Source organism: Piliocolobus tephrosceles, chromosome 16, assembly GCF_002776525.5.
Source record: "Piliocolobus tephrosceles isolate RC106 chromosome 16, ASM277652v3, whole genome shotgun sequence".
NCBI lineage: Eukaryota > Metazoa > Chordata > Mammalia > Primates > Cercopithecidae > Piliocolobus > Piliocolobus tephrosceles.
The window spans coordinates 25,071,234-25,088,495 of record NC_045449.1 but is presented as its reverse complement, the minus strand read 5'-3'; the positions used below and the strand labels follow the sequence as shown (position 1 = coordinate 25,088,495).

Genomic DNA, 17,262 nt, shown 5'->3' with positions numbered 1-17,262 from the left:
AGGCGATTCAGATCCCTCTTCCTCCACATCCCCGCTCTGTCTACTCTGTCCAACCCCTGCCCCACGTCCCGCTCACACGGGCTGGCCAGGCCAGACCCCTGCCCCAGACCGTTCGGTATCCCCAAGGCCCTGGGGCTCCCACTTAGGCAAGCCCCCCTGCTCAGCTCGGCCGCTCCGGGGGTCTGGTTCCTTCCTCTGCTGTTTCTCCCAAGATCTGTCCTCACTCAGCCCCTCTCACCCTCGTGGGACGCACCCGGAGGCCTTCTCGCCCTCACCTTCCCAGTAATTGCTGGTTCCTGCCGCCATCTTTGTTGTCCAACGTCAGCCGGGATAGGGGAGCAGAGGCGATGCAGGCCAGAAAGTCACCACCGCGCCTGTTTCCGCCCCGAGCGCCTGGGCTGACGGGATGCGAACCTCCGCGGACACTGCCACCTGCTGATCAATTCGTTATCTTACAACTTTTAAGTAGCGAAAGATCAAAAACTTCAGCTTTAGCTCCTGACACTCTGAATGTCTTTCATTCCCGCTTTCTGCGCCCCAAACCATCATCATCTCCCTTATCTCGGCTTATCCTTTCTCTCATCAGGTGCCTACTTGACTGGGAGGAGAATCATCCTCAGGCAACTCCCTCAATTTCCTTCACCTTGTCTCTAATGTGTATCTTCAGCCAATTTCTTCTTTTCTCAGACACAGAGACCCTTTCTTCCCAGAGCCATTTCCTTCATCCTACCTCCCCGCCTGTGCTCCATCATCCACGTTCTCTGGCATATGCGCTCTTCTCCACTGGCTGCTTTCCTTGTGTCTACAGTAGTTCTAGTTCCAGCCCTCTTTCCTTGTCAGCCGCCACATCTAGAAAGAGTGAGCTAACTGCTTCTACATGCTCTCGGCCTGAGCCCTCAACCTGCTAAAATCTGCTGTCCAAACCCACACTTTATAGATACATAAATTATCTGCTGGTGCTGACTTAATTCTAGTGAAGTGTAGAAAACTTAATTCCTGTAAAGTTCTTTCCCCTACTCATTTATAATATAGTTGTTTAAGTATTTCCTCTGCTTTCATTGAGAGAACCACATCAGTCAATGTTGTAATATTTGCTTCAAGTGTCAGGCATAAGTTAGAGAATTCAAGAGAAGAGGAAAGCATACTTGCTTTATGCATATTTTACTCTTCTTCCTTCCTAGTGTCCCAAGATTCCTTTTTTTAATCGTTTCCTTTCTGTTTCAAGAATTTCCCTCAGCCATTTAAAAAAAAAAAAAAAAAAAGAGTAGGTCAGCTGGTGACAAATTCTATTAGTTTTTCTTCATCTGAGAATGTCTTGATTTCACTTCATTCTTGGGGGATCGGATATTGTTACCAGATATAGAATCTGAAGTTGACAATTTCTTTTTTTCAGCACTTGAAAAATGTGCCAATTCCTTCTGGCCTCCATAGTTTCAGATAAGAAATTGGCTACAATTGGAATTGTTTTTCACTGTAGCTAAAATATATTTTCTCTCTCACTGCTTTCAAGAACTGTTCTTTAGTTTTCAGAAGTTATGATGTGCCTTGGTGTAGATTTCTTTGGATTTATCCTGTTCTTGATATCCTCAGCTTCTTGATTATTACATTTATGGCTTCTGCCAAATTTGGGGATTCTCAGCCATTGTTTCTTCCAATACTTTTCCTATCAAATACTGTTTCTCTTTTTTTCTAGGAGTCTGATGATGTGAATGCTAGATCTTTTGTTAATGTCCCACATAGCTCTGAAGTTATGCTAACTTTTTTTTCAGTCTAGTTTCCATCATTTGGATTTGGTACTATCTACTATTCTGTCTTCAGATTTGCTGATGGGAAAGTATGTTTTTCCTCTGTTCCCTCCATTCTGCTGTTGAGCCCATCTGTTGAGTTCATGTCAATTATTGCATTTTTCATATCTAAAACTTCTGTTTAGTTCCTCATTATATCTTCTGTTTCTTTGCTGAGACTCTTTTTATCATTTGTTCTAAGTTTGTTTGTAATTGCTCACTAAAGTATTTTTATTAGAGCTGCTTTAAAGTCCTCGTCAGATAATTCCAACATCTGTGTCATCTTGACGTTGGGGTCTGTTGTCTTCTTTTCATTCAAGTCGAAATTTTCTGGGCTATTGGAATGACAATTTTTTATAAATTGTATCCTGATGTTTTAGGTATTTGTTATGAGATTCTGGAATTTAAGTTTTCTGTTTAAGCAGACTTGCTCTGACACATGCTCCTGAGGGGCATAGGGAAATGCTTGCTACTTCCAGGCGGGAGTGGAAGTTCCGGCTCTGCCTTGGCCTTCATTGATTCCCCAGGGAGGAGGTGCCTTGTTACTGCTCCCCATGTGGTCCCCATTGCCACCATGGCAGGGAGCCTCATTACTGCTGTTCGGTGGACAAGAAGTCCAAGTGGGTGTGGGTGGGGCGCTTCATTACGGCCGGTGAGTGTGGAAGCCTAGCCTCCTCTCTCAGCCCTTGATGGCAAGGAGTGAAGATGGGCCTCAGTTTTTTCTGTGACATTTGTCCAGAGTGGTGAAATTATTGTCCAAAAGTATTTTGTCTTGTTAGGATACCTGTTTCCTGGTCCCTTGTCTGGAGAGAGAAGGCTTTCCATTTTCCTTTGGGCTTTTCTTGTCTGCACCCTTTGGCATTTCTAGGTTGCCAGCTTCTCCAGCACTCAGTATAGGACATAGGAAACAAAAGGGAAACCCACGGAACTCAGCTTCATGTTCTTTACATTCTGAGGTCCCTAGCTGGTCTGCCTTCTTTTTTCCACCATATATATATTGGCTGTGCTTCATGGGAGGAATAGAAAGAAATACAGCTAATCCATCTCGTCCAGAAGTGAAATTGTCCCTTTAATTTTTAAATGTTTTAATTATCAGGCTGGATGTGGTGGTTCATGCCTGTAATCCGAGCACTTTGGGAGGCCGAGGTGGTCGGACTGCTCGAGTCCAGGAGTTTGAGGCCAGCCTGGGCAACATAGTAGGACCTCATCTCTACAAAAAATTAAAACATTAGCCAGGCGTGGTGATGTGCCCTGTAGTCCCCACCACTCAGGAGGCTGAAGTGGAAGGATTGCTTGAGTCCCCCGGGGGTCAAGGCTGCAGCGAGCCATCACCACACCACTGCGCTCCAGTCTGGGTGACAGAGTCAGACCTTGTCTTAAAAAACAAACAGACAAACAAAAAAACTGCTAAAATTCTTCATCTTGTCTTCTACTTTCTTGAATTCATTCATTCATCATCATTCTTTTTTTTTTTTTTTTTTAAGACAAATCTTGCTCTGTCCCCAGGCTGGAGTGCAGTGGCACAATCTCGGCTCACTGCAACCTCTGCCTCCCGGGTTCAAGAATTCTCCTGCCTCAGCCTCCCGAGTAGCTGGGAATACAGGCACCTGCCACCATCCTGGCTAATTTTTGTATTTTCAGTAAAGACGGAGTTTCACCATATTAGCCGGGCTGGTCTTAAACTCCTGACCTTGTGGTCTGCCTGCCTCAGCCTCCCAAAAGTGTTGGGATTACACGTGTGAGACACTGTGCCCGGCTTTTTTTTTTTTTTTTTTTGTGAGACGGAGTCTCGCTTGTCACCCAGGCTGGAGTCAATGGCGCGATTTTGGCTCACCGCAACCTCCACGTCCTGCGTTCAAGCGATTCTCCTGCCTCAGCTTCCCGAGTAACTGGGATTACAGGCATGCACCACCACGCCCGGCTAGTTTTGTGTTTTTATTAGAGATGCGTTTTCTCCATGTTGGTCAGGCTGGTCTCGAACTCCCGACCTCAGGTGATCTGCCCACCTTGGCCTCCCAAAGTGCTGGGATTACAGGCGTGAGCCACCGCACCCGGCCCATCATCATTCTTTAAAAATTTCTGATAACTGAGAAATATGTACTTCCCATAGGATTGTTTCTATTTTTCTTGATCTTTCACAATGTAATCGTCTTTTGATAAGAACTTTTAATTGGATGCTGTATATTATAGATAAAACTTTGTATTAATCATTTGAGGATCTAGATGATGTTGTCTTTCTCCAGAAAGAATTTACTGCCTCTTCTTGCAGGCAGTTCAGGTAGGGGCAGATCAGCTTAATCCAGTATGGAGTGGAACTAATATCAAGAGGGATTCTGTGTTTGTTAAAATTGGTCTATTTCTGATTAGCCCTTCATTCTAATGTGTAGCCATTCAGGTTTCCTAACTGGAATACTGTTTACCAGTGCCACTTCCTTGACAGGTACTAACCTCGTATTTTCCCCCACCCAGTGATACTGCCTAAAACTTCTGTTTGGGTTCTCTGTCTCTTGCCTAGCCTCTCTTCTGTTACCTATGAATTGAAAAATGCCTGGAGGTAAAAGTTTTACCACCACACTCACCTCTCAGCAATTTTTGTTCTGGGATCTTGATCCCATAAGTCCTTCTTACATTAGTAGTTCTCCAATCTTTCAAACAGCTGTTTTTTTGTTTGTTTTTAAATAAAATTTAGCTTTTCTAATTGCTTTTGACGAGAAGTCTTTCCGTTTCAAGCCAATCCACTCATAGCTGAAAGTGGAACTAAATTTTATTATTTCTAATTTATCTGTAGATTATTTTGTATTTTCCACATGTATAATCATCTGCTAATAATGACAAATTCATTTCTTATCAATATTCATTCATATATGCTATTTATATTTTCATGTTTCATGGCTGAGATCTGTTCTGATAATAGAACAAAGCTAAGGTATTAAATACTTTAGTTGTTATTTTTGTTGGCATGTTCAGGGAGGAGTTGTAAGTGCTCTGATTTTGCAATTCTCGTTTGACTAGCAGGACTCTAAATTTTCCTCCTTTTCTTCTTTTCATCACCTAATTGTCTTTTGCTTCTTTTCTTTTCATCACCTAATTGTCAAAGGTGCTTCTCCTTTTTTCATTTTTTCCCTTCACTAGCTTTTTTCTTTTCTTTTGAAGCTGTGTGTTTCAAAGACTGCCTCATTAAGTCACACTTGCCCCCTTTAAATTGTGCTCACTCTGAAGCCCTTTCCCTCTGGTTTCTGCTCAGATCGCTTGGACATGTTTTTTAGATTGAGGGTTAGGTGGACCTAGTCTTTTTGGCAGTAGTTTTAGGCCAAGAACACTACTTTCTTTTTCTGGCGTCCCTCTCCTGACTTCCCTGCAGTTTATCTCCATCTGCCTTTGCTCCACAGAGCCTGTGGGATGCTACTGGGGTGGGCCTGTGAGAATCCATGTTGCGATCTGCTGATTTTCCTCGTCTTACTCGGTTTGAAGTTTCAAAATTCTCTGACTTCAAATTATGCTGGGAGCGTGATTTCTGTATACTTTTTCCTTCGTGTGCTTGCATTAATGAAATATTGGGAGACAAGGTAGCTAGGCTGCCACTAAGGTTTTCAGCGACCTGGAAGTTCGCTTTCATTCTTGAAAGGTTATGTTCAATACAGAATTCTTTGTTGGAAGTTATATAATGTTTTCCCCAGCATTTTAAAAGTATAATTTCAATGTACTTTGGTTTCTATTGTTGAGAGTGAGTCTAATCACTGATCTCTTTTGTCTTTGTCTTTGTTGATCTGCAATTTCACTGATCTAAGTGTGGGTGTTACTTTTTCTTGCTTGGATTTAGTTTCTTTAATCTATGGGTTGCTATCTTTATCGATTTGGGGAAAATTTTCAGTCACTGTCTCTTAGTTTCCTATGCTCTGTTCTTTCTTCTTTTTCCTCTAAAACTGTGGGTATCAAACGTGGTATTAGTTGTATGTCAAATCCACATTTTAACCCTCTCCTTTGTATTTTCTACCTTTTGGTCTCCATGCTACGTAAGAATTTCTACAGATCTGTCTTCTAGTTAATTACTTCTCTGTGCGCAGTCAGCCACGCCAACTATCCATTTTAGTTTCTGTACTTTCATTTCCAGAAGTTCTACTATTATTTTATAGATCCTGTGATAGTCTCAGGTTCATCTTTTATTTGAAAACAATAATTCTATTTTACAGTGTTCAATAATATAAACATCTGACACCCATATAAAACTTTTTCTGCTCTTCTCTTACTTGTGAAAAATTGTGAAGTCTGCTCCAACTCTAGGAGGAACACACCTTCCACTAGAGATTTCTTTTTTCTTTCTTTCTTTTTTTTTTTGAGACAGGGTCTTGCTCTATCGTCCAGGCTGGAGTGCAGTGGCGCCATCTCGGCAAACTCCGCCTCCCAGGTTCATGCCATTCTCCTGCCTCAGCCTCCCGAGTAGCTGAGACTACAGGCATCCGCCACCACGCCTGGCTAATTATTTTATATTTTTAGTAGAGACGGGGGTTTCACCATGTTAGCCAGGATAGTCTCGATCTCCTGACCTTGTGATCCACCCGCCTCGGCCTCCCAAAGTGCTGGGATTACAGGTGTGAGCCACTTCGCCCGGCCTCCACTAGAGATTTCAATTGAACTTGGTCATCTAGAAGCAGTGCCACATGGCTTGACACCTGGAGTACCCAAGCTGTGTATGGCTGCCTAGGTTCTAGACATCCTATTTCCTATGCCCAGGCCCTCTTTCCAATGTGTTCCATTCACGTTCTGCTAAATAGAAAACTGACTATAATCCTTCCTCTTTTGTCCTCCCAACACTCACATCTTCCAAATCAAAACCCAGGAGTCAACTTTGTATGATCTCTGCAACTTTTCTGTAAATCTAAAATTATTATTTTTTTAAATCTAGCAGTCCTGCAATTGAATCATTACTGTAACTTGCCCAGTCCCTTTCTGTTTCATTCCCTCTCAACAGGATCAATGCTTTCGACTCTAGATCAAAAGCCTGTTTAGTCTTGAAAAACTCTGCTAGGAACCATATGTACATAATAAATAATAATCATCATCATAAATACTGGAATAACCTCAAATATTCGAAATTAGCAGTCTAGACTTTCACCATTACTCCTTCACTCTGTCTCAACCTCAGTGGTTATCACAGAATATAATCCATGTTATCACAGCAATTTCTATTTAATCTGCACTCTGTTTCCTCCGTGTTCCGTCTTAAGTTTCTCCACTTGCTGATTTTCCAACTACAGTTTTGACTTTATCTCTGCCTTTTCATATTGCTGAATTTGAGATATCCATCTCAATTTACTCCCACTTCTAATTATCGTACCTTCAGTCTTATCAAGTAATTCTCAGCCTTTTTTCCTCAGTCTTTCAGGCCGGCCTCTAAACTTCAACACCTTACTACTCCACGTAGGCCATCTTGTCTCATTCTTGCTTACCTTGTCTACATTTGTTTACACAGTAATTAGGGAAGAGGATTATTTAACCTCAACCAAAATGCCGAAGAAATAGTATGTTTGCTTTTAATATTCTACTAATGTAGGTGAAAATTGTGATATTAAAGTTAAAATTGGGGCCGGGCATGGTGGCTCATGCCTGTAATCCCAGCACTTTGGGAGGCCAAGGTGGGAGGATCACTTGAGGTCAGGAGTTCCAGACCAGCATGGCCAACATGGCGAAACTCTGTCTCTACTAAAAATACAAAAACTAGCTGGGCATGATGGCGCATGCCTGTAATTCCAGCTACTTGGGAGGCTAAGGCAGGAGAATCACTTGAAACCGGGAGCCAGAGGTTGCAGTGAGCTGAGATCATACCACTGCACTCCAGCCTGGGAGACAGTGAGCCTCCGTCTCAAAAATATATATATATATATTTATATATATATTTTTTGTGTATATATATTTGTTTTACATTTGCTGAGGAATGCTTTACTTCCAACTATGTGGTCAGTTTTGGAATAAGTGCGATGTGGTGCTGAGAAGAATGTATATTCTGTTGATTTGGGGTGGAGAGTTCTGTAGATGTCTATTAGGTCCGCTTGGTGCAGAGTTGAGTTCAATTCCTGGATATCCTTGTTAACTTTCTGTCTCGTTGATCTGTCTAATGTTGACAGTGGGGTGTTAAAGTCTCCCATTATATATATTTGTAAATATATTTTTGTATATATATTTGTGTGTATATATATAAAGAAAGGTAAAATTGCACTTTGTCTACTGATTTTATTGTTTTTAAGTTGTGTGTAATAATAAATGGTGTATTTATCTGAGGTTTGCAACAAATAGCATAGAATCAGTTGGTATTCTAACTATAACTAAGACTAAGACATGAAGACCCACACAATGGCACTTATTCAGAATTGAGTAGTATTAGTGTTGACCATCATGTTTACTTTGCTGAGAACAATCAGCTATTAGAAATCTGAAAAGCTGAACATAACTAGATTACTGTTTATGAAACAAACCAAAAGGGTTCTTAATTCAAGTATGAGAAAACTAAGAAAATTCAGGAAAATATTTCAAACATTGAGAGAACAAGAACCATTATCACTATTCACACTTCCTGTAGCAGTTAAGTAAGGCTGTTTTCACTAAAGAAGCATAAATACAACTTAATTTCATTTAAAAACAAATATGAAGCATTTTGGCATAATTAAAACTTCACTGCCATGCTTTAGACAATCTATTGAACCACATAATAAAAAGTTTTTTTTTTTTTAGTATTTGTGTCTCAGAATTTCTTCTAAATTAAAAAGATCACCTATAAACAGGTCTTTGTTTATACATTTGATAAAGTAACTTTCTTTCAAAGGCATAAGAAGACATCACATGAAGGAAAATGATGCTGGTTACCACAGGCATTCAATTCCGAGTCAAACATTATACTGGGAACTTTTCTAACATTATTTCGTTTAATTTTCCACTGCAATCCTATAAAGGATTATTCTTTAACCAGTAGAGAAACTGAGGCTCAGAGAATGTCAAGAAACTTGTACAAGCTCACATCAGAAGCAAGTAGCAGAGCCAAGAATCAATCACAGATTGGTCCAACTCCAAAGTCCATGCTCAAACCTCTATGCTTTATTTCCTTTACAGCAGAGACTTTTAGATGAACCAATCACTGTTGAAATATAACTTATTTCCATTTCTATTTCTCTGGTCTGGACTATGAGTTCTTTGTCAGCAGAGTCTGTTTCTTATGTATCTTTGCTTTCCCAATTCCTATTAGGGTAGAAGTAACACATTGTTGCTAAGTGAAAAGGGGATATTGAATTCATCCTCGCTGCGCCTATAAGTGCCAGGACACATTATTCTAACTGGGCCTCACCTGGAAAAAGGACGAAATTTTTAATGAACAAGTTTAAAATGGGTACATAACAACCTTTCAATGACCAGTTTTGTGTTATTGTGAAATGATTGAACATATATAACAATCTAGCTGAGCTACAAACAGAAAACTGTGGCCACTATGTAATGTGATTTCAGAAACAAAGCTTTCTTTTGAGTTGATTCATAAATACAGAAACATTCCATAGGTGATACCCTGTATTCTGATCCTGGTACTATTTTTCCACTAGTGTAGGCAGAAAAACTAAATAACTTTCAAACTGGACCTATAACTTTTTCTGGCCTATTGCATCTGAAAAAAGATTATGAGACAAAACACAAAGAAAGACAAACATCATAAAATAACTTTTATACAGGATTAGTAGATCTGTTTACATATAAAAAACAGAAAGGACCTCATTACAGTTAGATTTCACATAAATTACACATTGACTTTTAAAAACTACTATTCAACTTCATTTAAAGTCCCTTTTAAAAATTTCATTTTGAAGGCACAGTGCATGAAATAAACCAAAGACTGAAGCACTTGAGATGAATGGGTGTTGGGCACCTTATATAAACAGCTGTAGATTGCTCTAGAACTGGGAGTATCACTTGGAAAAGTTGGAGAGGTGAAAAGCTGATTTTTAATCTGAGCATTAAAAAATACCATTATGTCATACCTCCAGAAAATCTGTAGCATGGCCAGCATAGAAGGTAATTAGTACACTCATGTTATGCCATTTATAAAAATCACAATCATACATATTTACATAATCTATATCCAACTGCCTAAAAATGGTAATCTACTTTCAAATTGCATAATGTACTCTGTCAAATCAAAATCAACCAGGACAATATTCTGAAAATCAAGTGGAATCATTAACGAATTATTGCTAAAAATAGGATAAATGGGTATTGGGAGAGATTTCTTCATGAACTAGAAATCCAAGTTCAGTTCATATTAAAGACCCCAATCATCCCCCCAAAATAACTAGTTAAAACAAACCAGAAACCCAAAGAGTTATCAAAAAAGTTGCTATAGAAAACCACTGAACATCAATCATAGTGGAATTTATAGTAATAACAATAAAGCAAAATTATATGGAAATGCTGGGTTGTCACTGTTAAAACAATTCCACAAGAAAAACCATAATGTAGGGCACTATTACAGAGTTCATTGCCAATAAGCTTTTCATACAGCAGGGCCAACACCTGGCACAAGTGCATTTCTGGCAACAACAAGATAAAACTACTTAATGTTGAGAATAAATGGAAATGGAGGAGCAGGTCATGGTTACCAAGTAACCTGGTGTTAGCTCAAACACAATAAGCTCAGACATAAACACTACCTTTTATTTATTTGTGAACTCATAATTAGATTTAAATTCAATAGTCATGAATTCAACAAATCCCATTCAAGTAAAAGTTACCAAAGATTGAGCAATCAATCACACTGGGCCAAATATACAATATGTTTCCTTTCTGGAAGATGACAAAGTCCCAAAGCAAATCCTTTCAATAAGCATTGCAAGCATTCCTCAACTGGATAGGATCCCACTCACTACCCAAGTGTTCAGCAAAATGCATCAAAACCAAAGGATCTTTCCTTCTGAAATGACTTGGGCACATCTTACTGAACTACATAATCGATACAAGTACATGTACACAGGTAGACACTTTGAACATTACCTACTCAATCACTTTGCTTTTATTAAGGAGCTGGGAAGGAAGAAGTCTTGCAAACTGATCACCAGGACAAAACCCATGCCTTGTGAGTAAAGAAAGGCACAACTCAGATTTAGGCAAATTTCTTAATACTATGATACTTGCTTCTGTAACTCCAAGGAAATGGAAAGTCTCTCGGAGAAACACTGAAGAAATGTATTCCCCATCCCATATGGCTTCAATGCCTTAAGCAGTTAATATGTTCTAATATTAGATTAGATCCGCAAATAAAAGACAGGGAAGGGCTGAGAATATAGTCTTAGTAGTCAGGGATCCTATACATTCACGCTTCTAGGTAACACAAGCTAGGAAAGTCTTGTTTTCCAGCTAAATGCGTTATTTAAAAGTTCATTGACGGTCAAGATTTATAGCAGAATTTGGTTTTTCTTTCAGGAAGTATTACTAAAATAACTGTATGTTCATTTCTTTAAAATTTTACACATGCTTAAAAGGCATGGCCTCCAGCCACTGAGATGTACAGTTAAAGACATATTTGATCCAAGAGAGAAGTAAATGTAAAAAGGTATCCTCTGGTGAAGACCAATGATAACAAAGCAAAGTCTGTCACATTAACTTTGTTTCATTTGCCGTAAAGTCCCAAGCAGGGCCAGCCACTCTGAGGCCCCTTGTTGGTTTCCTGACTGTACTCTTAAAAATAAAGCTGAAAAAGAGCAATACACCACCATCCTTAAAGAAAACATATAGATTATTAGAAGAAATTAAATCATGTATACTTCATTAACTATTAGCATCCCACAAGCTCTGTTCCATGTACGAGGTGGCAGAATTTACAGTTGCTAATACCAGAATACCAGAATGGCTTAACTTTGAACCACAGATTTATCACAGATACTTATTAACAAATGACATGACCTCATTATTCTTGATAAACAAAATCTTTTATAAAGCCACTTTGAATGCATTCCTCACCAAACCTGGTTGAACGACCTAGGTAGGTGGTAAACCACTCCACCTGAAGGCTTTGGGATAACTGATACATTAATGGATATAGAATACAATTTGAGAAGATGAGAGCAAGTTTTTTGATCCCCTGATTTAGTATAAGTTCAGCAGCAACTTGGTCATTAAAACATTCAAAGGTATTAAACCGTTAGATCATTGGTAAGATGCATACTTACAAAAAGCATCATTTCCGTTGCATAAGACAGACACAATAAAATGCAAATCTTTCAGGTCTTTGCCTGATTGGCAGTGAAGATGACACTTTAACACCACAGTGTTTTATCACTCAGCAGTCATACTTTACATTTTTTTCAAGGGAGGGAGCTATACTTAAAAACTTTCGACTGAACTTTTAGCAAAATTGGTTGATCAAAAAGAGACTGTCAAATGAAACATTAGGACAAAGAACCAAATTACTCCCAGAGGCCTATGTGAACAAGACCGGCCAAGTGATTTCAATAATAGTATGCTATTACAGGGTATAGGCTTGGGCTGGAGCATGAAGTATAGCTATTTTGTGTTCAAATACAGGTTAAGAATGTGCAAGTAGGTCTCTTCCACATTTCTAGATATTTTCAGTAGAATTCAGATCTTGCAGATGGTTGGGTCATCTGAAAACCATGTGTGCAACACAGAAAAAGGTTCTGATTTAGGCAATATTAAAGAATCAGGCATTCCTAGAATAAGCTAGTGCTTCACAGATATAAGCAGCAGCACCTGTGGGTTTTTACCAAGTTCAAAGATAGGCAACATGAGTTTTAGCTTTTGCTAGATCTCTCTCTCAGCTTCATTCAAGTGGGCATTTAGATCTTTCACAACAAAGTAAGTTCTCCCTTAAAATGGGCTATTTAGAAGTTTGCTAAACCTTACAAGAGAGGTAGTGAAATCCTGCTTACAGCATAGTCTACCAGTTCCGATCTAGCCTTGGAACAGGTAGAAAGCCAAATGCAGAAGCCCATTTATTCATTTCCTACTGTTATACGTGTTTAAAAATCAATTCAACCTCCATTAAACCTGAATAAGAGAAACTCCAGCTATTTAACAACTAGAGAAAAGTACTCCTCAGTAGGTTGAAAAAACCTTGAGTTTTTAAAGCTTTATGTCGATTCTGACTGCTGTCCCTGCCTTAATGTTTCTGGATTCTTTTGGCCATTTAAAACAAAGAAAAATAATAAAGCCACTAGTAAACACCTGATGTGCAAAATACAACATCCTCTAGTTGGTTTTATGCCATTATTACATAAGCTCCAAACAGCTCATCTTAAATTAAAAAGAAAAACAAAGTGGCTGTCCCATCTCTGCTGCATAAATAGAAATCAGATTTTTTTTTAAAGGTTAAGAATACTTTAAGGAAGGGAAGTTCAAAACTGCCAGTGAAATTCACAGAGAATACAAATTTAGCAATTTAACTTCCCAAAGCTCTTTGAAGAAGCAAGAGAGTCTCTCTTCTTAATGCAGTGTTCTCCCAAGAGGAACTGTAATTTTGCTTGGTACTTATGCTGGGAGATATGCCAAATGTGTTTCTCAATGTTTGCTAGAATATAATGTTTCCTCTTCAGTGTCTGTTTCATCCTGGAACTCATGGCTTAGGAGGGACTTCTTGGAGCCGGTAGACATCATGCGAATTTCATCTTCATACTCATCATGATGCTGCCTGAGCCGATGAAAGCCATCCTTGTGTCTATTAGACTTGATTGAGCAGATGCACCAAATAATGCAAGCTGTTAGGATCAATGCCGACATAGTAGCACCTGACAAACAAAAACCATCACGTGGGTGATATTATACTTTAAGGATATTAATAAGCAGCTGCTTACAATGGAACTTTTAATAATATACCCCGCATTTATTTTATTTCTATTTCATGCACTTAAGAACCTTTTATTATAATAGAAGCAGTATATGTACAATATACAACATTTAAAAATACAAACTGACAAAAGTCAAAACCAAAAACCTCCTATCTTTACATTTCCATTACCCAGAGATCATTTTTAGTTACCAGATCTTTTCTGCATGTGATCCTCCCACCTCAGCCTCCTGAGCAGTACCACAGGTGCACGCCACCACACCTGGCTAATTTTTTTTTTTTTTTTTTTGGTAGAGGTGGAGTTTTGCCATGTTACCCAGGCTAGTCTAGAACTCCTGACCTCAAGTGATCCACCTGCCTCGGCCTCCCAAAGCACTGGGATTATAGGCGTGAGCCACCATGCCTGGCCCCAGATCTTTCTTTATGCATGTGCATATACATGTATTTTTTTCCTTTTACCATAATGAGATTATACTGTGTCTACTGTTCTGCAACCTGCTTTTTATGACTTCTATTATACTCTTCCTTTCCAGTAAACTTTCATTTCATCCAAATCTCTTAGTTTATTTTAAATTTGTACATAAGGTTATCAAAATAAAAGTGTTAGAAACTAAAAATAATAAAAATTAAGTTCACAATAGCTAATGGGTGACAGAGCCAGATTTAAACCATGGCTGAATTCTACCTCCTGTGTTTTTAATCACTAAGTTATTTACACTTTATCTGAGACAAGATAAGAACTCTTTAAACTCACCACACAGTATCTATGATTGGGCCATGTTTCCAATATACTACTTTCTCTCAACTAAGGGTCTGTCCCACAGGAACCCTGTGATAAAACTTGGGTTATTCTGCCTCAGCCAAGTTGCACTTAGAAATAAACAAAGGCTCTTTGTATCAGATAGATAGAGTACATCAGAGTATTCATTTTACCACATTTTTTTTTGTTCTTAACCTTTCAGTAATCCAAGCAATGACATGAATTAGTTCCAGTGAAAGCAAACATTTCCTCTTTCCTGGATCTTGAAAAAGCAGAACTAATATAAGTCAAAGTCCTAGGAACTTAAAACTTTAATATAAAGCAAATCATTCATTCATTCAACAACTCTTTATTAAGACCCACTGCGTGCTAAGCACCGTTCTGGGCTCTGAGGATGCAGATAGATTCTTCAGTCTCTCAGAGCTTGTGTTTTAGTGGGAGAGATTGAATATAGACAAATAAATGAACCAATACAATGTTAGTGAGAAGTACTATAATGAAACAAAGCAGGATAGAGATAGTCACAGGGGTAGCTAGGGTGATCAGGGAAGACCTCTCCGTGGAGGTGACATTTGAGTATAGACCTGAAGAAACAGAAATATTGGGAACAGGACCCCAAAAGCTGGCCATAAACTGGCTCCAAAACTGGCCATAAACAAAATCTCTGCAGCCCTGTGACATGTTCATCATGGCCATGACACCCATACTGGAAGGTTGTGGGTTTACCAGAATGAGGGCAAGGAACACCTGGCCCACCCAAGGCAGAAAACCACTCAAAGGCGTTCTTAAACTACAAACAATAGCATGAGCGATCTGTGCCTTAAGGACATGCTCCTGCTGCAGATAACTAGCCCAACCCATCCCTTTATTTCGGCCGATCCCTTCATTTCCCATAAGGGATACTTTTAGTTAATCTAATATCTATAAAAACAATGCTAATGACTGGTTTGCTGTTAATAAACATGTGGGTAAATCTCTGTTCGAGGTTCTCAGCTCTAAAGGCTGTAAGACCGCTGATTTCCCACTTCACACCTCTATATTTCTCTGTGTGTGTCTTTAATTCCTCTAGCACCACTGGGTTAGGGTCTCTCCGACCTAGCTGGTCTCAGCAAGTGGCGTCCATTGTAGGGGCTCAAATCCAGGTTGAAGGGTCGCTGGAGCGGCAGTTGAACATGGAACTAAGCTGGAGGACACCTGAGTACTCTTAAAGCAATCCCTGTGGTGAGTAAGAAGGGGAGCTCGGAAGCATTAGGGTAACAATGGGACGAGTGTGGGCTCTGGTTCATTCCAGCTTGGAACTTTTTCACACTGATGAGGAGGAAGGAGAGTGTAACGAAGTAATAGAAGAGGTTACATAGCATTTTTATTTGCCAGCTAAAGCTAAAGCGGCAAAGGAGGGAGAGGTTCATCCCTATCCTTCTGCACCCCCTCACTATTATTTTGAAGAAAAATACCCTCCAGATCTTTCTTTTCCGGAGGACACTGGGTGAAAAGTAGTTGCCCCGTGACTGTTCGAGCAGCGCCTCAAGAGACTGCTCTTAGTTCTATTCAGGCAGGAATTCAGCAAGTTAGCTGAGAGGGTGATTTAGAGGCTTGGCAGCTCCCTGTTAGAATATACCCCCCAGATCAACAGGGAAATATTATAGCTACATTTGAGCCTTTTCCTTTTAAATTTGGGAAAGCACATTTAGTTGAGTATATCAAGGCCTGTGATGGTATTGGAAGTAATCTGCATAAGGCTACTCTGCTAGCACAGGCAATGGCAGGACTGAGAGTGAATAAAGGAACTCCATTTCCTGGAGCTTGTTTTAGCCGTGAGAAGCACAGTCATACTAGAAAAAAAAAAAGTAGAAAAAAATCAGTGAGTCAGGCCACCAGATAGGGGAAAAAAGAAAACTGCTGAGCCCGAAATATATCCAAAACGTAAAACAGGAAAACATTGTGCTAATCAGTGTCACTCTAAGTTTGACAAAGATGGGAACCCACTTTCGGGAAACGCCATAAGGGGCCCGTCCCAGGCCCCATTCCAAACCAGGGCATTTCCAGCTCAGGCCATTCGCTCTTCCCTGTACAACGTCTGTCCCCCACCACAGCCGGTAGTGCCATGGTAGATTTATGCTGCACAAAAGTTGTGAGTCTTCTGCCTGGGGAACCCTCACAAAAGGTCCCAACAGGAGTCTGTGGACCACTGCCAGCAGGGACGATAGGATTACTTCTAGGCAGGTCTAGTTTAAATTTAAAAGAGGTACAAATACATACAGGAGTCATTGATTCAGATTATAATGGGGAAATTCAAATTGTGATATCTACTTCTGTTCCCTGGAAAGCAGAGCCAAGAGATCATATAGCACAGCTCCTGATTGTGCCGTATGTGGAAATAGGGAAAAATGAAATTAAACTAACAGGATTTGGAAGCACAAATAAACAAGGCAAAGCAGCTTACTGGGTAAATCAAATTACTGATAAACGTCCTACCTGTGAAATAACTATTCAGGGAAAGAAATTTAAAGGTTTAGTAGATACAGGAGCGGACATTGCAGTCATTTCTCTACAGCACTGGTCCTCCGTGTGGTCAATTAAACCCGCTCAATTTAACATAGTTGGAGTTGCTAAGGCCCCTGAAGTATATCAGAGCAGTTGTATTTTGCATTGTGAAGGGCCCGATGGACACCCTGGGACTATCTGACCAATTAAAACATCTGTACCTATAAATTTATGGGGGAGAGATTTATTACAACAATGGGGAGCACAAGTTCTAATACCAGAACAATTATATAGCCTTCAAAGTCAACATACAATGCATGAAATGGGGTATGTCCCTGGTATGGGACTAGAAAAAAATTTGCAAGGTTTGAAAAAACCGCTTCAAGTGGAAAGACAAAGTT

The 17,262-nt window shown here is 39.6% G+C and overlaps 2 protein-coding genes across 4 annotated transcripts in view; both read right to left on the bottom strand.

Moving 5' to 3' along the window:
* GOSR1 (golgi SNAP receptor complex member 1) overlaps nucleotides 1-403 on the bottom strand; it is a 48,576-nt gene extending 48,173 nt beyond the window's left edge. For 2 of the 3 annotated variants that reach the window (XM_023183852.2, XM_023183854.2), the window contains exon 1: nucleotides 276-403. In XM_023183852.2, coding sequence (XP_023039620.1) covers nucleotides 276-306 — 31 coding nt within the window. In that variant the 5' untranslated portion in view covers nucleotides 307-403. Of the gene's footprint in view, nucleotides 1-253 lie in introns of all 3 variants that reach the window. The other variant, XM_023183855.2, reaches the window with a different exon arrangement.
* Nucleotides 404-8,848: 8,445 nt separating this feature from the next.
* The window catches only part of CPD (carboxypeptidase D), a 94,098-nt gene continuing 85,684 nt past the window's right edge, over nucleotides 8,849-17,262 (bottom strand). Inside the window, exon 21 of the mRNA XM_023183816.2 lies at nucleotides 8,849-13,558. Coding sequence (XP_023039584.2) covers nucleotides 13,332-13,558 — 227 coding nt within the window. The 3' untranslated portion in view covers nucleotides 8,849-13,331. The remainder of the gene's footprint in view (nucleotides 13,559-17,262) is intronic.